General features: G+C 42.8%; 1 protein-coding gene across 2 annotated transcripts in view; it reads right to left on the bottom strand.

Moving 5' to 3' along the window:
• The window catches only part of ZNF131 (zinc finger protein 131), a 53,036-nt gene that overhangs the window by 6,321 nt on the left and 21,179 nt on the right, over positions 1-25,536 (bottom strand). Inside the window, exons 5-6 of one of the 2 annotated variants that reach the window (XM_011966570.1) lie at positions 8,328-8,685; positions 8,003-8,225 (exon numbers count right to left, since the gene is read on the bottom strand). In XM_011966570.1, the coding sequence (XP_011821960.1) occupies positions 8,003-8,225; positions 8,328-8,685 (581 nt within the window). Of the gene's footprint in view, positions 1-8,002; positions 8,686-25,536 lie in introns of both variants that reach the window. The other variant, XM_011966565.1, reaches the window with a different exon arrangement.

Here is a 25,536-nt window from a genome sequence, read left to right as displayed (position 1 = left end):
CCGTCTCTACTAAAAATACAAAAAATTAGCCAGGCATGGTGGCGGGTGCCTGTAATCCCAGCTACTCGGGAGGCTGAGGCAGCAGAATCGCTTGAAACCAGGAGGCGGGGGTTGAAGTTAGCGAAGATCATGCCATTGTACTCCAGTCCGGGTGATAGGGTGAGACTCTGTCTTTAAAAGAAAAAAACAAAAAGGGCATACTCTTTGACCTTGCAATTCTGCTCTTAAAAATGAAATTACTTGAACATCTGAAAAGGCATATGTACGAGTATGCTTACTACAGCATAGTCTGTAATACCAAAAGCCTAGCAACAACTTAAATGTTCATCAATACTAGCTGATATACCCATAGATTAAAATACTGTGCAGCCACAGGAAGAAAATTTAAATACTCATAAATGTTCCATATATTTTTCAAAACGACTCAAAGATAAACTAAATGGCATGACGCTGTACTACCGCATGCTCGTTTGTTTTTCCAAAAGCATGTGTGCCTGTGTGTGTATGGCTACCTGAAAATGCAAGGAATGTATCTGATAAATCAGAAAAGGATAGCAGTAGTTACTTCAAAAGACCTACTTGAGTAGAAACAAGACTCAATTTTCATTGTGTGCCATCTGAGCTTTTCCTATTTAAAAAATTTAGTAAGCTCAGTAAAATGTAGGAATAGCAACATATTAATTCTTTTAGATGTGTGGACAGTACAGTTTTCAATGTGCTTTCACCATTTTCTTATTTGTCACAACCCTATAAAGTAGGTACACAGACAAGAAAAGCCCAAAGATAAAGTGAACGGTCAAATTCATCATGCTGGCAAATGCTGAACTGGAGATGGAACTGAAATTCTGATTTCTGGACACACATTCCCTCTATGATTCCACACTACCTGTCTTGGAAACTAGGGAGTAGTTGTTTGAAAACATGGCTAAAGGTTACCTCTAGGTTCTCTTTTGACACTGTGTGTCCCACAGGTGTATCTGTCAACATGTCTGGTATTTCCCTCCTTCCCCATCTGCTTACTCTTCTACATATTTTTTTCTAAGTTAATTAGCCTCCAGTGGCCATTCAAATCAGAAAGCTGGGACTCACCAGCTCTCTTTTACTCCTACACCTCACTGACCACCAAATCCTACTGATTCAGGCTACGTAATGTTACTCAAATCTCTCTTTTCCACTAACACTGCCTTTACCCAACCTCCCATTCTGGTTTAGATTACTCGAAGATTCCTCACTGAGCTAGCAGGTTTCAACCCACTCCAATCTATCTTGCCAGTCATCTCTCTAGAATATGAATCTGATGAGCTATCTGCCTGGCTGAAACTCCTTTAAAATGACCTAGTCTTCCAAGATATTATTCAAACTCATTTATGGAATTTATGAAAATAACTCCATGATCTCAAACTCATCTCTCATTACTCTCCCTCTTTCTTACCCTTACACCACTCTAGATCTCCCATATGATGCCCAAGTGCATGCAACATGGTTAGCCCTTCCAACCCCTTTGGCCACATCTCCTGGCATTCCTCTACTTGGACCCAAGCCTCTGGCCATAATGCCCTACTAACAGTGATCCAAACAATTTGTTTCCTCTCATTCCTCTGTGTCTGTGTCATTTCCTTTTGCCTGGAATACCTGTTTCCAGGCTAACTCCTCTTCCTTTCTGAGTCATCAAAGGCTAATGACCCCCAGAAGCCACCTGCTATAGTTTTAATGTTTGTCTCCTTCAAAACTCAGGTTAAAACTTAAACCCCAATTTGGTAGTATTGAGAGGTAGGACCTTTAAGAGGTGATAGGATCGTGAGGGCTCTGCACTCATGAAGAGATTAATCCATTCATGGATCAATGAATTAACGGGTTATCATGGGAATGGGATGGGTGGCTTTAAAAGAAGAAGAGAAACCTGAGCTAGCATGCTCAACTTCCTCACCATGTGATGCCCTGCATGGCCTCAGGACTCTGCAGAGTCACCACTGGCAGGGCTCTCACCAGATGTGGCCTCATAACAGTGAACTTCTTAGCCTCCAGAACTGTAAGAAATAAATTCCTTTTCTTTATAAATTCCCCAGTTTCAGGTATTGTTATAAGCAACAGAACAGATTAAGATATCACCTTTGTCTCTTCCATCACAAACAAGCAACCCAGGCAGGCATTCCCACAGGATTCTGCTTACTGTGGTCAGCACTTAGCATGTTACACAGATTGTACATGCTTGTTCCCCGCTGCAGCATATCCTGAGCTCCTTGAAGGCAGGGACTCTAAAACTGTTTTATATTCATGGCCTAGTGGTATATGGCATTATCATTACTATTTTCCAAATAAAAGTAAATTCAGAGGACAAAAAATAGCTAAAATTTTACAAATCAAGCCATAGATTACAGTGCATGCTTTAACAGCATACAGGAAACCAAACCATTAAACTAATAAAGATATGCAAAATATGAAACTAATGGGGTATACATTTTGAGAACAGGAAACAGGAAGAGGATTGTCTGTCTTAAGTTTGTTACAAGGAAAAATTGTCCATTCTTTATTAACTTAAACATAGTTTAAAACTGCTTACAAACATACCTATTTTTATTGTGCTTCACTTTCTTGGATTTTTTGAAAAACTGAAGATTTGTGACAACCCCGTGTAAAGCAAGTTTACTGGTGCCATTTTCCCCAACAGCATGTACTCACCTCATGTCTCTGTGTCACTGTAATTATTGCAATATTTCAAATTTAAATTTAAATTTTTAAATTATCATCTCTTATAATGATCTGTGATCAGTGATTTTTGATGTTACTACTGCAATTGTTTTGGGGTGCCCTGAACCACACCCATAACAAAGAACTTAACTGATAAATGTTGTATGCTTCCTATTCCACCAACCAGCTTTTCTCTCTTCCCTCCCTCCCTCTCTCAAGTCTCTCTATTCCTTGAGAAGCAACAATATTGAAATTAGACCAATTAATAACCTTAAAACAGCCTCTAAGTCTTTAAGTGGAAGAGTCACGTGTCTCGGCCGGGCACGGTGGCTCACGCCTGTAATCCCAGCACTTTGGTAGGCTGAGGCGGGTGGATTCCAAGGTCAGGAGTTCAAGACCATCCTGGCTAACATGGTGAAACCCCATCTCTACTAAAAAATACAAAAAAATTAGCCGGGCATGGTGTCGGGCGCCTGTAATCCCATATCCTCAGGAGGCTGAGGCAGAGAACTGCTTGAACCTGGGAGGCGGAGATTGCAGTGAGCTGAGATCACGCCACAAAAAAAAGTCACATGTCTCTCACTGCAAATCAAAAGGTAGAAGTGATGAAGTCTATGAGAGCAAGGCATATCAAAAGTTGAGACAGGCCGAAAGCTAGGTCTCCTATGCCAGGTAGTTAAGTTGTGACTGAAAAGGTAAAGTTCTCTAAGGAAATTAAAAGTGCTACACTAATGAACATATGAATGGTAAGAAATCAAAATTGCCTTACTGCTGATATGGAGAAAGCGTGAATAACCTGGATAAAAGATTAAACCAAACAAACATTCCCTTTAGCCAAAGCCTAACCCAGAACTAGGCCCTTTCTTCAGTTCTATGAAGGTTGAGAGAGGTTAAGAAGTTGCAGAAGAAAAGGTAGAAGCTAGAAGAGGTTAATGAAATTTAAGAAGCCATCTCTATAACATAAAAGTGCAATGCGAAGCAGCACATGCTCATGCGGAAGCTGTAGCAAGTTATCCAGAATACCTAGTTAAGATCACTGACGAAGGTGGCTACACTAAACAACAGATATTCAATGTAGACAAAACAGCCCTCTATTGCAAGATGCTATCTAGGACTTTCAAAGTTGGGGAGAAGTCAATGACTGGCTTGAAAGCTTTAAAGGACAGGATCTCTTTCTTGTTGGGAGCTATTGCAGCTGTTGACTTTCAGTTAAAGCCAATCAGTCATTTATCACTCCAAATCTCCTAGGGTCCCTAAGAATCTTATTACATGTACTCTGCCTGGGCTACAGAAATGGAAGAACAAAGTTCGGTTGACAGAGCATCTGTTTACAGCATGGTTTATTGACTATTTTAAGCACACTGTTGAAACCTACTGCTCAGAAGACTCCTTTCAAAATACTACTGCTCAAAAACAAACAAACAATCACAAACAAAATACTACTGCTCACTGACAATGCAGCTGGTCACCCAAGAGTTCAGAGGGAGAGGTACAAGGACATTAATATTGTTTTCAGTCTGCAAACACAACAGCTATTCTGCAGCCCACAGATCAAGAAGTAATTCTGACTTTCCAGTCTTACTAAGAAATACAAGGCCACACCAGAGATGTATGCACGAAGAGGATAAAACCGTGTAAGGACACAGAGAGAAGGTAGCCATCTGCAAGCCAAAAAGAGAGGTCTCAAAAGAAACCAACAGATTGATCTTGGACTTCTAACCTCTAGAACTGTGAGAAAATGAATTCCTGTTGTTAAAGCTAAAAACAAACAAACAAACAACAACAACAAAAACAGGGCTGAGATGGTGGCTCATGCCTATGTTCCAAGCCTAGGGAATGTGATGAAACCACGTCTCTACAAAAAAACAGAAAAATTAGTTGGACATGGTGGCACACATCTGTAGTCTCAGCTACTCAGGAAGCTGAGGCAGAAGGATCACTTGAGTCCAGGAGGTTGAGACTGCAAGTGAGCTATGATGGCGCCACTGTACTCCGGCCTGGGAAACAGAGCAAGACCCTGTTTCAAAGGAGAGAGAGAGGAGAGAGGAGAGGAGAGAAGAGAACAACTATCTTGGAACTAATTACCGGTATAGAAATTGGTTGAAGTTAAAAAACAATGAAGTGGGGGTTCAGTTTGCTTTACGTGCTCAACTGTTCCTCCAATGGGTATATGGTTCAGTAATTTATAACTACTTAAATTACTTATCTCACATCATTTCTAAGGGAAAGACATACAATATAATGTACTTAACTCTATATTCTGCTGTCCAATCCAAAATAAAAAATCTAAGACCTGAGAGGCATATTTAAAGATGTCCAAAGTGGTCTGTGTTGTCCTATTTTCTAAGAGGTAAAAGTCAGTAGGTAATGTTTTGGGTAAAAGAGGTAACTGCAGCTACTTTCACATTCATAGGCTATAAAAGCTACTGATTATCTGCTGGGGTATGGGAAACTGCTATCAAAGTTTGCAAGTTACTTACCAGCGTTTGTTTTTGTTTTGTTTTGTTTTTTCTTTGAGATGAAGTTTCGCTCTTGTTGCCCAGGCTGGGGTGCAATGGCACGATCTTGGCTCACCACAACCTCTGCCTCCCGGGTTCAAGGAATTCTCCTCCCTCAGCCTCCCAAGTAGCTGGGATTACAGGCATGTGCCACCACACCCGGCTATTTTGTATTTTTAGTAGAGACAGGGTTTTGCATGTTGGCCAGGCTGATCTTGAATTCCTGACCTCAGCTGATCTACCTGCCTCGGCCTCCCAAAGTGCTAGGATTACAGGCATGAGCCACCATGCCTGGCCACCAACGTTTGTTTATTGTGCTGCTGGTATAACAATCGTTTTGCATAATTAACCCAATTACCACAAATATGTTCACCAACAGACTATTGTTTTCTAAAGACCAAAAATTATAACTATAGGCAGTTTCCAAATATTATATAAAACAGGTAGGTGTCCCTTGGTATATGCGGGGGATTGGTTCATATAGCAAAATCCACGCACATTCAAGTCCTGCAGCCGGCCCTGTGGAACCACACATACTAAAAGCTGGTCTTCTACATATATGGGTTTTGCATCCTGGGAATACTGTAATTTTGATCCATATTTAGCTGAATGAAATCTGCATATAAGTGGATGCAAGCAGTTCAAACCCATGTTGTTCAAGAGTAGACTGTATATACATATGTTTGAAAACAGAAAGCATTTTCCCAAAAGACTTCATGAACGCCTATTAGTTATCCAAACTAGTACCTTAAAGACTTTTAAATCCATACTGAGCCTTAAGTACAAGATCCCTTTGCTATTCCTGTATTTATTCAGTCCTCGAATACTGACAGTAAGAGTTTGGACAGTGGGGGGGATAACATCATCTGAATCTATGTGGTTCCTCAATTTCAAGTGATGTATACCAAGTGACGGTGAGAAACCTATTTTTAAAAACTTTTACCAGAAGCCCTCCAAACTCCAGCATCAAAGAGAAAGATTCTGAATACTGTAGGATATCTATGTTGTATTTACTGTATTAACAGTCTAAACAGCCTTAACCACCACATAAAACAAAGACTTGGGAACAAATGTCCAGAAGTCTGACACTTAGCATGCTGTATTAACTGTTCTCTCCATACCCTTGTAATAGTACATTTAGGGATTATCTAAGATTCAATTCGTTGGTGGTAGCTACTGTGTCTGGTGCAGGAGACCTAGTAAAGATTGGGGAGTGGGAGCAAATAAGAGACCTGAGCAAGGTCAGGGACTCTTGAAAGGAAGATGACTGGAATAGGGGATGAATAACTATGTGGGAGAGGCCCTGAGGTAGGTATCCTGGGACATTTCCATCATGCTTGCATGGCTCCCAGGAGAAGTATAAAAACCTTATTCTCCTTAGCTCCCTGGATGTCCGCAAGTCCTGACATATTTGCTGTTGAAAAGGTGGAGAGAGATGGACATATATTACCTACTGTGCCAAAGCAGGTAATTCAATGTACATTAAAAAGTATAAACAAGGGCCAGATGTGGTGGCTCATGCCTGTAATCCCAGCACTGGGAGGCCGAGACGGGTGGATCACAAGGTCTGGAGTTTGAGACCAGCTTGACCAACATGGTGAAACCTCGTCTCTACTAAAAATACAAAAATTAGCCAGGTGTGGTGGTGCAAGCCTGTAGTCCCAGCTACTCGGGAGGCTGAGACAGAAGAATGACTTAAACCCAGGAGACAGAGGTTACAGTGAGCTGAGATTGGTGCCACTGCACTCCAGCTTGGGTGACACCGAGGGACTCCATCTCCAAAAAAAAAAAAAGAAAAAAAGAAAAAAGGAAAAGAAGTATAAACATGTCAGGGATTGCATTTTTCTTTTCTTTTTTCTTGAGTTTTGTTCTTGTTGCCCTGGCTGGAGTACAATGCCGTGCGTGATCTTGGCTCACTGCAACCTCCGCCTCCCAGGCTCCAGCAATTCTCCTGCCTCACCCTCCCAAGTAGCTGGGATTACAGGCGCCTGCCACCACACCCAGCTAATTTTTTGCATTTTTAGTAGAGACGGGGTTCCACAATGTTGTCCAGGCTGGTCTCGAACTCCTGAGCTCAAGTGATCCACCTGCCTCAGCCTCCCAAAGTGCTGGGATTACAGACGTGAGCCACCGCACCCAGCCACTTTTTTTTTTTTTTTTAGATGGAGTCTCACTGTTGACCAGGCTGGAGTGCAGCCGCACGATCTCGGCTCACTGCAAGCTCTGCCTCCCAGGTTCAAGCGATTCCCCTGCCTCAGCCTCCAGAGTAGCTGGGACTACAGGTGCCCACCACCACGCCTGGCTAATTTTTGTATTTTTAGTGGAGATGAGGTTTCACCATGTTGGCCAGGCTGGTCTCAAACTCCTGACCTCAGGTGATCCGCCTGCCTCAGCCTCCCAGAGTGCTGGGATTACAGGCCATGAGCCATGGCGCCCGGCCGTCAGGGATTGCTTGTAAATGTACTCTAAGTAACACAACACAAGAAATGTAAAAATAGAAATGGTAAAGTCTCACTATAAGATTTAATTATTTATAATCTTTAGGAAATAAATCACAAACTATTTTCTCTCTTTAAAAAATACAAAAATTGGACAAGGCATAAAAATAACAATTACTTCCAAAGTTGATACTGATTTGCATTTAAAGCATCAATATTTGAACATATAATACTATACACAAAGTGTACTTAGCCTACACATTAGAGATAATACATTAGATGGCTTCTGAGGCACTATTTTTTTAAAAAGAATTTATATATTTAAATTTGAAGTGCATGTGGGAAAAAAAATATCATAAGAAAGTATTTGCTAATTACCTGTATGTTTTCGAAGATGTTCTTTAAAATGTCCAAAATGGTCAAACTGTTTCTCACAGTACTGACATACATACACTTTTTTCCCAGTTCTTTGCTTCTTACTGACTCCACCTTCTTCAAGGTGGTAACAATTTAGGTGCTGTTTCCATGCGCTCTCTCGAAGATACCGTTTATTGCATATTTCACACTTGAAACTCTCAGTGGAGTGTGATTTCATGTGTTCCTTAAAATGGTAAAACAATTTAAATGAACGGTTACATTTCTCACAATGGAACAAGTCCTTCACATGTGACAGCTGAAGTTCCACAATTTCAATACCTTCTACCTGTTTGCTCGTGGGGTCAGATGGACAGCCATCTTCTTTTATCTGCCCTTTTCTGTCACCTTGACGGTACTTGCTGGTAATATCTGCCAACAGTGCTAGAGCAGAATCATCAGAGGAACCTGTGCTCTGTATGTACTTTACGGATTGCTTGGCAGAAGCCATTTCCTCTAATGTTTCGATGCCTTCATCTTCCACTTCAATGGTGCCTTCGGCAATCTCTACCTCAATTTCAATAGGTTCTGATTCTGCAGATGGCAATGACTCAGTGATAACATTTGAAGTTTCTGCAATCTTCCTTTTTTTGGCCTCATTTTTTCCTGTGGTATTTTCCTCTAATGGAGCTGAATTTTCTTTGTTCCTGAAATACATAAAGTAGGGGTTTAAAAAATATAAGAAAATTCCAGCAGGCTTTTTTGAAGAAACTGATAAAGTGGCAATAAAATTTATATAAACAGTTAGAAAACAAGACTGCAGGGCTTATCCTACCTGATTTTAAGACTTACTATAAAGCTACAGTAATTAAGACAACAGTACTGGTGAAAGCATAGACATGAAGATTAATGGAATAAAGTCCATGGAAATAGACCCACGCTTAGTCAACTGATTTTTTTTGGGGGGGGGGGAAAAGGTGCCAGCCAGGTGCGGTGGCTCACACCTATAATCGCAACACTTTGGGAGGCCGAGGCGGGTGGATCACCTGAGGTCGGGAGTTCGAGACCAGCCTGGCCAACATGGGGAAACCCCATCTCTACTAAAAATACAAAATTAGCCAGGTGTGGTGGCATGCCTGTAATTCCAGCTACTCAGCAGGTTGAGGCAGGAGAATCGCTTGAACCCGGGAGGCAGAGATTGCGGTGAGCCAATATCGCACCACTGCACTCCAGCCTGGGTGACAACAGCGAAACTCTGTCTCAAAAAAAAAAAAAAAAAAGTTCCAAGGTAATCATTTAACAGTGGTGCTGGAACAAGTATGTGCATGGGAAAAACAAACCTCAACCTTTACCTCATATCATCCATGAAAAGATTCACAATGGGTCACAGACCTAAATTTAAGAATTATTAAATTTCTAGAAGAAAACAAAGACCTTAGTGACACTGGTTAGTGAAAGATTTCTCATTCTCTCACCCAGGATGGAGTGCAGTGGTGTGATGTTGGCTCACTGTGGCTTCAACCTCTTGGTCTCAAATGATCCTCCCACCTCAGCCTCTCAAGCAGCTGCGACTACAGATGCATGCCATCACACTCAGCTAATTTTATTTCTCATAGAATTGAGGTCTTACTATGTCACCCAGGGTAGTCTGGGCTCAAGTGATCCTCCTGCCTTGGCCTCCAGAGTGCTAGGATTACAGACATGAGCTACTGTGCCCAGCTGAAAGATTTCATAAACAGCACACAAAAGACAGAAATCAAAACAGCAAAAATTGATAAAATTGATTTCATCAAAATTAAAAACTGCCCTCTGAAATACAGTTAACAAAAAAGCAAGCCACAGACCAGAAGAAAATAGTTGCAAACATTTACCTGTCAAATATCTTTTTTTTTTTTTTTGAGACGGAGTATCGCTTGTGGCCCAGGCTGGAGTGCAGCAGCACAATCTCAGTTCACTGCAACCTCTGCCTCCCAGGTTCAAGTGGTTCTCCTGCCTCAGCCTCCTGAGTAGCTGGGATTACAGGCTCCCGCCACCGTGTCAGGCTAATTTTTGTATTTTTCAGTACAGACAGGGTCACCATGTCAGCCAGGGTGGTCTTGAACTCCTGACCTCACGTGATCTGCCTACCTCGGCCTCCCAAAGTGCTGGGATTACAGGTAAGAGTCACCGTGCCCAGCCTAAAGATCTTATATCTAGAGTAAAGAAAGGATTCTCACAACTCAATAAACTCAGTAAAAGACGACACCTGTTGGGAGACAATTCTCCTTGAGTCTCTTCAGTTTCCTCACATCTTGTGAACTGAAAACTTTTGTTTTGGACTTTTCAAGAATGTCTGCAGTATAGTATAGTAGAAGAAAGGGCAGGTTTATTGTTCAATATAATAAAGAGAATGCCCCCCCGCCCCCCACCTCTGGGAAAAAGGTTAGGATGATTGTTTGTAGCCCACTATAAAAAATTTGGGATTCCTAAGCTGGAGATTCGTCAGTTACTATAGAAATCAATCATACGCATTCACCTGGGCCACTCTATGTCACTCTTGTGGGACCTGAGAAGGTAAAACTGGTATAAAAATGAAATTTATACTGCTTGCTATGTAGAGAGTAATAAAATCCTTTCTTTCTGACTCAGAAGTCTTGTATCTTCTTCCGACATCCATGACACTGTGGCAGGAAAACTTGCAGGCTTGCAAGTAGAGTAAAATCTCAGATCCCTCATAGCTCTTGCCAGTTTTTTGGCATTGAGAATAAGATGTTGGGGAAAAAAAAGGCTTTCTGGAAAAGGAAGGATGAGGCATCACAGAGCAACTGATCAGATTTGAGGGAAATCCACCGGAACCAGTAGCAAACATGTTGACTACATTGTACAGTCAACAAAGCAAAAAATGGCCCTCTACTTTATTGCCTATTATTGTGGGTTGAATTGTGTTTCCACAAAAGGTATGTTGAAGTCTTGGCCCCTAATATCTGTGAATGGGCCTTATTTGGAAATAAGTGTGCACATCTGGCCGGGCACTGTGGCTCACGCCTGTAATCCCAGCACTTTGGGAGGAAGAGGCGGGTGGATCAACTGAGGTCAGGAGTTCAAGACCGGCCTGACCAACGTGGAGAAATCTCATCTCTACTAAAAATACAAAAATTAGCCAGGAGTGGTGGCACATGCCTGTAATCCCACCTATTTGGGAGGCTGAGGCAGGAGAATTGCTTGAACCTGGGAGGCGGAGGTTGTGGTGAACCAAGATCCCACCATTGCACTCCAGCCTGGGCAACAAGAGTGAACTCTGTCTCCAAAAAAAAAAAAAAAGTCTGGCGCGGTGGCTCACGCCTGTAATCCCAGGACTTTGGAAGGCCGAGGCAGGCGGATCAACTGAGGTCGGGAGTTTGAGACCAGCCTGACCAATACAGAGAAACCCTGTCTCAACTAAAAATACAAAATTAGCCAGGCATGGTGGTGCATGCCTGTAATCCCAGTTCCTCGGGAGGCTGAGGCAGGAGAATCACTTGAACCCAGGAGTTGGAGGCTGTGGTGAGCCGAGATGGCACCATTGCACTCCAGCCTGGGCAACAAGAGTGAAACTCAGTCTCAAAAAAAAAAAAGAGGTTATTAAGATGAGCCTTAATTCAATACAACTAGTGTCTCTACAAGGAAGAAGAAACCTGGACACAGGAGAAAGCCATTATGAAGACAGAGAAGATGGCAATGGGAAGATGAAGGCAGAGACTGGAGTTCTGCTACCATAAGCCAAGAAACACCTTTTAGCCAGAAGCTAGAAGAGGCAAAAAGGATGCTCCCCCTAGGGTCCTGGGAGGCATCATGGCACTATGAACACCTTGATTTCAGACATTTAGCCTTCAGAACTGAGAAACAACACGTTCCTGTTGTTTAAAGCCACCCAGTTTATGGTACTTTGTTACAGTAGTAGCTTTAGGAAACAAAAGTACCTATAAATGAAGCAAAACTTGGAAGGTGGTTGCAGGAAGAGTACTAGGCAGCAAGTTCAAGAATAGCTGCTGAAATGGTGCCCTGGTTATTGCAAACTCTTCTGTGGGAGAAAGAGAGACTCTTTTATCAATCTGGTACCATGTCTGCCCCATGATTAACACCCATACTAAGATTCATTGGGAATGGGTGGGTGGGACAGAAGGTTCTGCCTCTTTTCAGACAAGTTACAATAATATGCACCTACAATGAGTGTAAAAGAAGGGAAATTTGTGATTGCTATAGGCAGAAGCCAGGTGAGTCACGGCTCTGGCCGGTTCATATGGGAGATGAGGGGAGAACATAATACTTATCAAGGAAGAATGTTAAAACCTGGGCCAGCTTTGGGCTCAGTTCTTCCTGCAGTTTATCATGCCCACCTTTGATTTATTTGGAGAGGACAGTAAAAGGTCTCCAAGATTTTTTTTGCAGTCAAGTCTTGGCTTCTGTAAGGACCCTCTTTGAGAGATGTATTTGAGATAAACTCCTATGGGAAACCACAGATAAGATATTGAATAGATAGAGCCTTCCAGTCCAATTGGGTTTACAATGCTGATGAAGATCCCACTGGCGAATGAGAAAAGGATCCAAAGTACTATGAATTCTTATGGTCAGTGCTGCTGAAAAGCTCCCTAACCTTTATGTTAAAACCAGGCAAAAGAATAACAACAGGGCAGCGATGTCCAGAATTAAGGTGTAATTTTTTTTTGGTGGGGGTGGAGAGACGAGGTCTCACTATGTTGCTCAGGCTGGTCTCAAACTCCTGAGCTGAAGTGATCCTCCCACCTTGGCCTCTCAAAGTTCTAGGATTACGGGCGTAAGCCACTGCACCCAGCCAGTGACTGAAGAGTGTACTCTTCAGGAATCACCGAAGCTGAAATAGATGAGTGTCAGTAGGGATGACATTACACTGACTGAGGTCACTGGGTGGGCTTAAAACACTGGAGGTTTGTCTAGTCAAGCCACATGCAGCTTGTGCGCTGCTTGAAACCAAAAGTAAATGTGCCTTACTTATTGGCACAGAGTCACCTTTCTCCCTCCACATCTCGTCCTCCTCTACCCTCTCCTCTGACTTAGTGCTTTTAGGAGAAAGATAATTAGGAGTGGAGCCAAATTCTCCCTATTCTCAAAGGGGATTGAAAGCAACATACTCAGCCAAGTATACTGGGAAAAACTCAGGAATGGAAGGACTCAAACTTCCATGACTATTTCAGATTAAGGTGCCAAACTCACCATAACCACTTTTCCATGGGGACAGGATGGACTTGCATTTTTTAACTGATGGGGTTTGGGCATGGTTCACAGCAGGAAAGGGAAGCTATCTTGACCTTGTGGTACGGCTGATTCCATGTATACTGCTGTTTCTTCAACATGTGAATGTACAGCAGGAAGTGCCTTTATAATTCTTCATCCCGTAAGTACCAGAGGGAATCACCCCAACTGGGAAGAAAAGCTAAGAGAACAGTGGCGCAAACCTCCCTGACATTTGCCACTAGTGGTGAGGTCAGGATTTAGTGCAGTGTCTCTATTCTCTGATGTCTAGTTTATGTTATATTGATATCCTATTGATTGGTAAGTCAGAAGTCTCAGTCTCGAAGGCCCTGAACTGCAATGTTATCACACCTCCATCAGCAGGGGTTGCTGATAAACCCCAGCAAATTTCAGAGGCCTACTCATCAGGTAAAGTTTATAAAGATAGATTCATAACACTCCATCCAACAAAGAAAAACTGTTTCTTCTCCTACCCTCCTCCCAACAAAAATAAAGCCCAGCATCCTATTGGACTCTCTGGGTGCTGGGCAGTATGTGCCTTACTTAGGCATTCTACTTTCTCCTTTCTATCAGCTAACCTGCAAGCAAATCAGCAAACTCTAAGTGGGGCTCCAACCAACAGGCTGCTTTGGAAGTTAACCATCGAACTGCAGTGCATTCTCTCTACCTTTAGGGCATCACAACGCTAATGAACCCTTTGAGCTACTAGTCTGAACCCGATGCTTTTGTAGATTAGAGCTTCTGGCAAAAGGAGGCAGTCTCTACCCAAAGGTTATTCCTTGGGTTTTGGACTTGCTGAACCCTGACACAGCTCCCAAGGTACATCACATCTGAGGAAAAAAAATTAGTTTGCTTTTGGGCTCTTGTTGAAACTGATCCCTAACCACCCATGCAGGTCTTGAGGTTCTCCAGCCTGATATTCCCATCTGGGGCTGAGTCAACTCAGACTTCATCACTAAGAAGGTATGAGAAATGTCCACCAAGTTTCACTTGTCAAATAGAAATGGTATACTTAAGAAAGCAGTGGACCCCTTGGCCATCATGAAAAAGTAGCAGCTGCCCAACTGTTGCCCAAAGCAAAGTCACCAGATTAATGGAGCCCTTAATTCACTGATGGCTTGGCTAAGCTGAAATTTGATGGTATTCACTGGGCTGCTGCAAGTGCTCAGCCTCTGCACCAACAATGAAAACCCAAAGCAGACATGGTCACTCTGCTCAGTGGGCAGAACTCAAGGCTGTCCTCATGACTCTGGTCAACATTCCCCCAAATTAACCTTGCTATATTTTTACTGGCACTTACGTTGTTGCCAATGGTCTAGCTGTTTAGTCTGCTACTTGGAAGACTTGGCAGATTAAAGACATCCACGCCTCTGGGGCCAAAACTGTGGGAAAAATAGTATCTGTTGCCGGAACTATCTGGGTCACTCATTTAGATGTGCATAAGGGACTATTCTCTAATGAGACCAACTGGAATCAAGCTGCTAACCAAGCCTGCACTGCCCAGATTGCCACTAACGAAGTCTAGAGCCAACATTATTCTGGATATGGTAACACATCCACCACCATCAGAGACTGGGCACAAATTAGAGGACCCTATGTTTCTTATGCAGAAGTTTGCCACTGTTACGTCAGACTTGTGACACCTGTTACAGCTTGGCCTGCTTGTCTCACAGTGAAGGATCACATAATACAGAGCACTGTCTCTGACTGTTCCTTGCAGACTGACTATACTGGAGCTGTGACCCCAATGCAGGGCTGTCAGTGGTGCTTCACCACTGCTGACATTTCTGACACTTTTTTTTTTTGAAACGGAGTCTAGCTCTGTCGCCCAGGCTGGGGCGCCATGGCGCGATCTCAGCTCACTGCAACCTCCACCTCCCTGGTTCAAGCAATTATGCCTCAGCCTCCCAAGTAGCTGAGATTACAGGTACACGCCACTATACCTGGCTAATTTTTTTGCATTTTTAGTACAGACAGGATTTCACTATGTTGGTCAGACTGGTCTCAAACTCCTGACTTCAGGCAATCTGCCCACCTCAGCCTCCCAAAATGCTGGGATTACAGGCGTGAGCCACCCCACCCCGCCATGGTGACATGCTGACACTTCTTTAGGTTAAACTGTTGCTGTTCCAGTCTCATCAGCTGGTTCTGGCCACACCACTATGGCTCTTGAAACTAATCTATGCCTTATGTTCACCTTTCTAGACCATCTGCAGTCTGATAGTGGTTCAGCTTTACCATATACACAAAAATGACCACAAAAGCTAATCAATAATTGGTTAATAGTCAAGGTAATGATGGACCTTTCATGCTACCATCCATAGATACTGAGTATCTTGTTGAGTATGGCAACAGCTTTCTCAAACACTAACTCAAAATGATTTCTGACTCTACTTCCCTCACATCCTCTTTGTCCAAAAATCTGAGTAAAGCAGTTTGATCATTGAATTTAGTTGTCCCTAGAAAGGGATCATGTCTTCTTGGCTACTTCCTGGATAATGACGAAGACAGAAGGCGAGGGAAGTAATATAAACCTAATCTGAAAAAGCAGGATTCTGTGCCCTGAACATCCTTTTTTTTTTTTGAGATGCAGTTTTGCTTTTGTTGCTCAGGCTAGAATGCAATGGCACGATCTTGGCTTACTGCAACCTCCGCCTCCCAGGTTTAAGGGATTCTCCTGCCTCAGCCTCCTAAGTAGCTGAGATTACAGGCATGTGCCACGACGCCCAGCAAATCTTGTATTTTTTTTTTTTTAGTAAAGACGGGATTTCACCGTGTTGGTCAGGCTGGTCTCGAACTCCTAACCTTAGGTGATCCACCCGCCTCAGCTTCCCAAAGTGCTGGGATTACAGGTCATGAACCACTGCGCCTGGCCCGTCGTGAACATTCTTGAACATTTTCTTTTCCCCAATAATAATCCTGGAACAGCCTGGTACCTTTTAAAGGTGACAGTCTGGTCAAAACCAGGCTTAGGAAATTCGAACTTCATTCTAGTTTGGCCATCTGGATTCTCTTAATGGAGTGACATCATTTTATAGGAATACTGACTACTTGGATTGAATTCACTGCTTGCCAAGTACACTCACTTATAACAGCCCATGTGAGCCAAAGTGGGAAACATAATGGGTCTCTAAGTTTTAAATGTCCTTGCCCTTCTTGTATCTGACCATACCAGATGAAAGGTCTGGATAAGAGGAGGGGATGACTGGAAAAGAGGTGAAGGAAGAATGACAATCTTGACATCTAGGGAGAGAAACATCTTACGACTCCAGAAGACATGGGGCAGGAGGGACAATAATCTTTGTCAAGCTGGGCGTGGTGGCTCACACCTATAATACCAGCACTTTGGGAGGCTGAGGCGGGAGGATCGTTTGAGTCCAGGAGTTTAAGAACAGCCTGGAGAACATAGTAAGACCCCATCTCTACAAAAAACTATAAAAGATTAGCTGGGCATGGTGGCACATGTCTACACTCGCAGCTCTGCTGGGAGGCTGAGGTGTGAGGATCATTTGAGCCTGAGAAGTTATAGCTGCAGTGAGCTGTGACTGCACCACTGCACTCCAGCCTGGGTGACACAGTGAGACCCTGTCTCCAAAAACAAAACAAAACAAACCTACTTTGTCTTTCAGAACTGCCCCTAGAACCTTTCAAATTAAGAAAAATGCTCAGTTGCAAGTCTCTCCAACGGCTACAAGCATTTTTAAACTGACTGCTGTGTTTGCCATTCCCTGCCAAGTTGTTTCCCTTAACTTTACCAACATGTCTTCTAAAAACAGCTGGGGATGACTCCTGTGTGTCAGAGGCAAAACACCATGCTCCACCACCATTCTCATAGCTGAGATCAGTCCATGAGGTGGACAGCTACTACTTAACTCAGCTGGCATTCAGGAGCTTGTGATAAATAGGACAGACTCGCCTGGGCGTGTTGGCTCGTATCTGTAATCCCAGCACCTTGGGATGCCAAAGCCGGCAGATCACTTGGTCAGGAGTTCGAGACCAGCCTGGTCAACATGGTGAAACCCCGTCTCTACTAAAAATACAAAAGTTAGCTCAGCCTGGTGGCACGTGCCTATAGTCCCAGCTACTGGGGAGGCTGAGGCAGGAGAATCGCTTGAACCTGGGAGGCGGAGGCAGTGAACCAAGATCGCGTCACTGCACTCTAGGTTGGGCGACAGAGCGGGACTCCATCTCAAAAATAAATAAATAAATAAGTAAAAATAAATAAATAGGACTGTCCTGTCCTCACAGTCTCTCCAAAAACCAGAACTAGACTCAATCATTCTAATTGAACTGGGAAAGGAGACTACATTGGAGGCCGTGTCAATCTGTGCCTCTACACTGATGCAGGTCCTACTTTGGAAGCATGTACAATTGCAAACAGTACTTTCCTTTCAGGGTTCCTATGTGCCCCTGGGACTGTGCTTGTGTGGAAGCCAGGTACTAATTTCCTTGCCTCAAAAAAATACAATGCCTTGCAAGGCGCGGTGGCTCACGCACGTAATCCCAGCACTTTGGGACTCCGAGGCAGGTGTGTCACCTGAGGTCGGGAGTTCGAGACCCATCTGACCAACATGGGGAAACCCCAACTCTGCTAAAAATACAAAAATTAGCAGGGTGTAGTGGCAGGTGCCTGTAATCCCAGCTGCTAGGGAGGCTGAGGCAGGAGTACTGCTTGAGCCTGGGAAGCAGAGGTTGCAGCAAACTGAGATTGTGTCACTGCACACCAGCCTGGGCGACAGAGCGAGACTCCATCTCAAAAAAACAAAACAAAACAATGACTTACACCTAAGAGGTGGTTATAGGAGACCATCAAGTGTTTAAGGAAGACCAAGCAGCCCTTAGGTGACTGTGGAGGTCTCATTTAAGGATACTCTTGGTTAGAAATTCTCAAAGGGATGCTTCCTAGAGTAATAACTGACTTATTTATGCACATCCTGTGGAAAGTTTTCCCTAACAGTAGGAGTAATCCAATTAAAAAAGTGGTAGGACATTGTGCATGACTTAAGCTGATGTGTACACTGTTACTGCTTGGGCTCTGGAAGGCATTTATGTCAGCTTCAAGCCACTGGGGGGCCAGGTTTGTCATGAATGATAAACTTGCCCTAGTAGACATCCTCCCGATGGGACAATGCGGAGTCTGTAATTGTAACTGTAAAACATCTTGCTATACTTAGATTAATGCCCAGGGCTAAGTGGAAAAGTCAATACAGAAACTGAAAAAGAAAGTCACCTGTTTTTCTAGAGATTTGTTCAGTTGATTGAGTCCAGGATGAACCTTAGTGGGGTGGCTGCATGATTAAGGTCAACAGGGCAGGGTGGCCAAATCCTGCTGCTTAAAGTTCTGTTGACTTCAATAAATCCTTAAATAAATCCAGTATGAGAAAAACTGAATGGATTAGGTCCTGGTCCCTGTGTTGTTTGTTTGTTTTTGGGACAGAGTTTTGCTCTTGTTGCCCAAGCCAGAGTGCAATGGCGCGATCTCAGTTCACTGCAGCCTCAGCAATTCTCCTGCCTCAGCCTCCTGAGTAGCTGGGATTACAGGCATGCATCACCACACCCAGATAATTTTTTTGTATTTTTAGTAGAAATGGGGTTCCAGCACGTTAGCCAGGCTGGTCTCGAACTCCTGACCTCAGATAATCCACCCGTCTCAGCCTCCCAAAGTGCTAGGATTACAGGCGTGAGCCACCGTACCCAGCCAGGTCCTGGTCCATATGATCAGATTACTCAGAGTGGCTAAAGAAAGTGATGTACTTATGGGGAAAATTCAGTACCAGCCAGGATAATACAGAAACAAGGATATGGAACAAGACAACTCTCCATGGATCCTCATGTTTCTGCATGTCTTATAAACTAAGACACTGAGAGTCTTTTATTTTGGACTATCTTTTCAAAGTTGTCTGTATAGCAAAGGACTTTGGAAAACAGAGCCCGTCCTCTTCCAGAGTGGAGAGTAGGTTTATTTATTGTCCAGTATAATAATGTTTCTTCTACAGCAAAGGTTAGGCAGGTTTGCTTGCAGCTCATTATAAAAGATTTGGGTTTCCTAAAGCTCAGAATCCCTCAATTGTGATGCAAACAACTGTGAGCACAGTACACGCCTAGGCCACTGTGTCACCCCTGTGGGACTAGGGGGACAGGGAACAAGAAAAACTGATACAAACATGGAACTCATGCTGCTTTCTTTGCTCTAAGTAATCAAGTCCTTTTCTCTCTGACTCAAGAGTCTCATGTCTCTTGCCGGCAACCATGAAACTGTTGGTTAAAAAGTTACTACCTTGCAAATAGGATAAAATCTCAGACCCCCGCAATGTTGCCCCCACCCAGTTCTTGACAATAACCCCATTTTAAAAAATAGGCAAAAGATCTGATCAGGCACCTTGCCAAGGAATACAAACAGATGGCAAAAAAGCACATTAAAAAATATCCAACACCATTAGTCATTAGAGAAATGCAAATTTAAACCACCATATACCCACCAGCCCGGCTAAAATAAAAAAGCCCAACCATATCAAGTATTAACAAGGCTGTGAAAAACTGGAGCATTCATAGGCTGCAGAATGGAATGTAGAATGGCACAACCATTTTTGAAAGAGTCTGGCAGTATCTTAAAATATTAAGCATATATTTACCATACAAGCCAGCTATTCTACTAAGAGGTATCTACCAAGAAAAATGAAAGCATATATCCAAAAACTTGTTACACAAACATTCATAGCCACTTTATTTGTAATAGCCAAACATTGGAAACAACCTAAATGTCTGTCAACAGGTGAGTCAACAAATTGTGATATAGCCATACAATGGAATACTTAGCAGGAAAAAGGAATGAACTACTTATACACACACTAATATACATGAATTTATTTATTTTTTGATCCACCCGCCTCGGCTGCCCAAAGTGCTGAGATTATAGGCATGAGTCACCGTGCCCAGTCTTTTTTTTCTCCCTCTGTCTCCCAGGCTGGAGTGCAATGGCACGATCTCAGCTCACTGCAGCCTCTGCCTCCCAGGTTCAAGCAATTCTCGCTCAGCCTCCCAAGTAGCTGGGATTACAGGCATCCGCCATTATGCCCAGCTAATTTTTGTAGAGATGGGGTTGCGCTATGTTGGCCAGGCTGGTCTTGAACTCCTGACCTCAAGCGATCTGCCCGCCTCGGCCTGCCAAAGTGCTGGGATTACAGGCGTGAGCCACCACACCCGGCATGAATTTCAAAATAATTATGATAAGTGAAAGAAATCTGACAAGCACTACCGTACTATTAACGTGTACATAAAATTGTAGGGATGAAGATAGGAATAGGAAGAGAGGAATAGATTACAAAATTACACAAGGCAACTAGAGAGTGATGGGCAGTTTATTACGTATGATACCTTATTAAAGTTTTAAAAATATTAATACTACAATAACACACCACTATATATCCAATTAGAATGACTAAAGCAGGAATCAGTAAACTCTGGCCTAACAGTAGTAGCATGTTTTATGTCAACAAAGTTTTATTAAAACATAGCTACATCCATTCATTTACATACTGTCTATAGCTGTCTTGCTACAACAGCAGATCTGAATAACTGCAACAGAGACTATATGGCATTTAAGTCTAAATATTTATGTCCCTTTAATAAAATGTTTGCCATCTCCTGACCTAAAGTTTAAAAAAATCTTGACAATATCAAGTGCTGGTGAAGATAGGGCATAAGTAGTTGTGTTGCACACAAATATGTAAATGGATAAAACCACTTTTTTATTTTGAGACAGGGTCTCGTTCTGTTGCACAGGCTGGAGTACGGCGGCATGATCACTGCTCACTTGCAGCCTCAACCTCCTGGACTCAAGCAATCCTCCTACCTCAGCTTCCCAAGTAGCTGAGACTACAGGCATGTGCCACCACACCTAGCTAGTTAAAAAAAAAAAATTTTTTTTTTTTTTTTTGTAGAGACAAGGGTCTCACCATGTTGCCCAGGCTAGTCTTGAACTCCTGGGATCAAGGTATGCTCCTGCCTTAGCCTCCCAAAGTACTAGGATTACAGGCATGAGCCACCATGCCCAGCACAAAAAACCACCTTTTTTTTTTTTTTTTGAGAAAAAAAAAAAGTGCTCTTGTCGCTCAGGCTGGAGTGCAATGGCACGATCTTGGCTCACTGCAACCTCCGCCTCCCAAGTTCAAGCAATTCTCCTGCCTCAGCCTCCCAAGTAGCTGGGATTACAGGTGCCCACCACCACACCCAGCTATTTTTTTGTATTTTTAGTAGAAATGGGGTTTCACCATGTTGGTCAGGCTGGTCTCAAACTGCTGACCTCAGGCGATCCACCCACCTCAGCATCCCAGAGTGCTGAGATTAAAGGCATAAACCACCACGCCCAGTCATAAAACCACTTTTTAAAAAACTGACAAACTGTCTTCCAAAGTTAAACATACACATATCAAACAACTAAGCTCTATTCCACTTCTAGATATTTACTAAGAGAAATGAAAGCATATATCCACTCAAAGAGTTGTATACAGCAGCATTATTCTAATAGACAAAAACTAAAAAAAACTACCCAAAAGTCATCAGATAAACAAATTGTAGTATACTCACCCTGTGGAATACTACTCAGCAATGAAAAGGAACAAAATAACACCTACAACCACCTGGACAAATCTCTAAAACACACTGCTAAGGTAAATAAAGTCAAATATGAACTTTGTACGGTACACTATAGAAAAACTAGTGATAAAAATCAGATCAATGATTGCCTGGGGCTAGAGATCAGGATCAACTGCAAAGAATCATTAGACAAGCTTCTAGAATGATAAAAGTGTTCCCCAATCTTGATTGTGGTGGTATCTTTATCACTGTACATATATATATATATTTTCAGATGGAGTCTCTTTCTGTCATCCAGGCTGGAATGCAATGGCGTGATCTTGGCTCACTGCAACCTCTACCACCTGAGTTCAAGCAATTCTCCTGTCTCAGTCTCCTGAGTAGATGGGACTGCAGGCGCACACCACCACACCTAGCTATTTTGCATTTTTAGTAGAGACAGGGCTTCACCATATTGGTCAGGCTGGTCTCGAACTCCTGACCTCAGGTGATCTGCCTGCCTCGGCCTCCCAAAGTGCTAGGATTATAGGCATGAACCACTGTGCCCAACTCATACACAGTTTTGTTTTTTGTTGTTGTTGTTGAGACACAGTCTCGCTCTATCGCCCAGGCTGGAGTGCACTGGCACAGTATCGGCTCACTACAAGCTCCGCCTCCCAGGTTCATGCCATTCTCCTGCCTCAGCCTCCTGAGCAGCTGGGACTATAGGCGCCTGCCACCACGCCCAGCTAATTTTGTTTTGTATTTGTAGTAGAGACAGGGTTTCACCACGTTAGCCAGGATGGTCTCGATCTCCTGACCTCATGATCCGCCACCTCGGCCTCCCAAAGTGCTGGAATTACAGGCGTGAGCCACCGTGCCCCGCCATACAGTTTTAAGTAAACAATAACGTAATTTCAGCAAAGCAAAATGAGGTCCTAATTTTTTTTTCGGTGTCGTTCAAAAGGTTTACCCTACATTTCAAAAATAATTCTATAATACATATGTGACAAGCATACCTTACGCACCTTCTGTATTTGCAAAATAGTCATACAATTGCCTTAAGCAGTCCAGCTAAATTAATTTTTATTCCTGAATTGTTTAGCCTGTTAAATCATGTCTTCCTAAGGTCCCACAAAGCCCTTGGTTATTGCTTTTGTAGTCATTCCTTTGATGACATTTATTTGCTCCATTAATAGGAAATTAATACCCCACTGAGAAACACTCCAATACCAATTCTACCATAACTTTCCACTTAAGGATCAACTCATGGTATAATCAATTGGAAGACATTTTAAATGACAAACTCAACTTGTCTGGTATCAGTAACACAAATAACTACAAGAATTTATTAACAGTTGAAACTAACTGTTAACTCTTGCCTGGCCATTCACTTTTGAAGGGAATTCCTATTTGAAATATATTAAAATAAGGAAAAAAATTGGGCATCTTATGTTGAAAAAGTACGGTTTCTTTTTGTTCTTTTCAAGTACAAGTGTTGAGGTAAATTGTAAACTACTTCTTTTTTTGTTTGTTTTGAGATGGAGTCTCACTCTATCACCCAGGCTGGAGTGCAGTGGTGCGATCTTGGCTTACTGCAACCTCTGCCTCCCGGGTTCAAGCGATTCTCCTGCCTCAGCCTCCCAAAAACTGGGATTACAGGTGCATGCCACCATGTCTGGCTATTTTTTGTATTTTTAGTAAAGACAAGGTTTCACCATTTTGGTCAGGCTGGTCTCAAACTTCTGACCTCAAGTGATCCACCTGCCTCAGCCTCCCAGAGTGCTGGAATTACAGGTGTGAGCCACTGCACCTGGCTATAAACTACTTCTTAACCAGTTTTCTTATGCTTGTCTTAACTATAGGTATGACCTACTGAACTCAGATCCCTATCCCAAACAGGAATAATTAAAGAACAAGAAAAGTGCTGCTACCAGGCTTTTGTTTTGCAGAGTGCGGTAAGCCAGCTTGTATTCAGAACTGAACAGCAAGGAAAGAGATTTTAAAGGCTTATGAGGGAAGAAAAGGACATAAATCTGGCAACTGAGTATTCCAAGAGGCGTAATTTCGAGGTAGTTTTTCAAACCCATCCAAACGCCTCCTAAAGATGAAAAAAACACATAATCCCTGCCTCAGAGAGGTTGGAGACTCTTAGAAAAATGTGGGAACACTAATATGATTACTGTTTTAATGAAAAATGTAAAACAACAAATACTGAATAATAGAAGTACCTAAGTCAACCTGCTTGGCTCAGTGAGGAAAAGTTTCAGAGAACAGGTTGCTGACTCTCACCTGAGACCAGAAAGATGAGTAAAATTTTGCCAATGAACAACCAGACAGATGGCATTCCAAGAAATGAAAAGAACATATGCATAATCATGTTATTATGTGGCAGGTATGGTTTTAAGAGCTTTACACATGCCACTTCCTTAAAAGATAAATCTAAGACAGGATAAAATATTTGGAGATTTGATCTGACTCACAGCTCACTTTTCAAATAGCTCTAACCACAAGACATTTGTCAAAAAACAATCAATGGCAACTGTTTATTATTGCAGCTACTGTGGTGGCATTACAAGTTTGGGCTATCAAGAAGCTGAACAAAAACTGAAAGGAAAAACTGGAGAATGAGATGTTCATAGGGGGCTTTAAAAAGCTCTGACAGGCTGGACTCTGATGGCTCTGATGGCTCATGCCTGTCATCCCAGTACTTCGGGAGGTCGAGGCCGGTGGATCACCTGAGGTCAGAAGTTCAAGACCAGCTTGGGCAACATGGTGAAACCCCGACTCTACTAAAAACACACAAAATAATTAGCTGGACATGGTGGCAAGTGCCTGTAATCCCAGCTACTCAGGAGGCTGAGGCAGGAAAATCACTTGAACCTGGTAGGTGGAGGCTGCGGTAAGCCGAGATCATACCAACACGAAACTCCATCTCCAAAAAAAAAAAAAAACCTCTGACATATTCCAGAGAACCTAGAAGGCCATGCACATGCACAGAGCTGTATACATGTCCAGGAAAGACCTTTGCAACTCTCTACGTGACCTTGAGGTTCTGTTAACACACGAAATAAAGGCTAAAGTAGTTGTAAACTGCTCGATGGGACACTGATGGTGTGCCCTATAAAGAGTTGCCCAACAAAAATGTGGAGATTTACTGGTTTAAGACATTTAAGAAAATTTCTGTCCAATGATCACTTTGTTCAGTAAACTACCTATGCAGAGACTTCAATGGCCATACACACAAAATACAGACTGTATAGAATTACAGGAAAGGAATTACACAAGTCCAGGAAAGTTGCTAAACCAGTAACAACAATAAAACAATGTCTGGCTCATCTAAACTAGTTCCAGTGGGATAGGAAATTAAGAAACTTCAAATACAGTATGTAGTCAAAGATGATAAACTTGCAACAGTAGAGAAGCAGATCACTGCTTTTGAGGACTATGATGTAGTCCATGGATGTGGCTGCGTTCAACAAGATCTAAAATCCATCCTGGATCACTGCACTTAAATAAAAGCTTGAGGTTGGGCGCGGTGGCTCATGCTTGTAATCTCAGCACTTTGGGAGATAGAGGCGGGTGGATCATGAGGTCAAGAGATTGAGACCATCCCGGCCAACATGGTGAAACCCCCGTCTCTACTAAAAATACAAACATTAGCTGGGCGTGGTGGCATGTGCCTGTAGTCCCAGCTACTCAAGAGGCTGAGGCAGCAGAATTGCTTGAACTCGGGA

The sequence above is a fragment of the Mandrillus leucophaeus genome, unplaced genomic scaffold (assembly GCF_000951045.1).
Source record: "Mandrillus leucophaeus isolate KB7577 unplaced genomic scaffold, Mleu.le_1.0 Scaffold119, whole genome shotgun sequence".
NCBI lineage: Eukaryota > Metazoa > Chordata > Mammalia > Primates > Cercopithecidae > Mandrillus > Mandrillus leucophaeus.
Note: the sequence above shows the minus strand (reverse complement) of the source record. Positions and strands in the feature narration are given on the sequence as shown.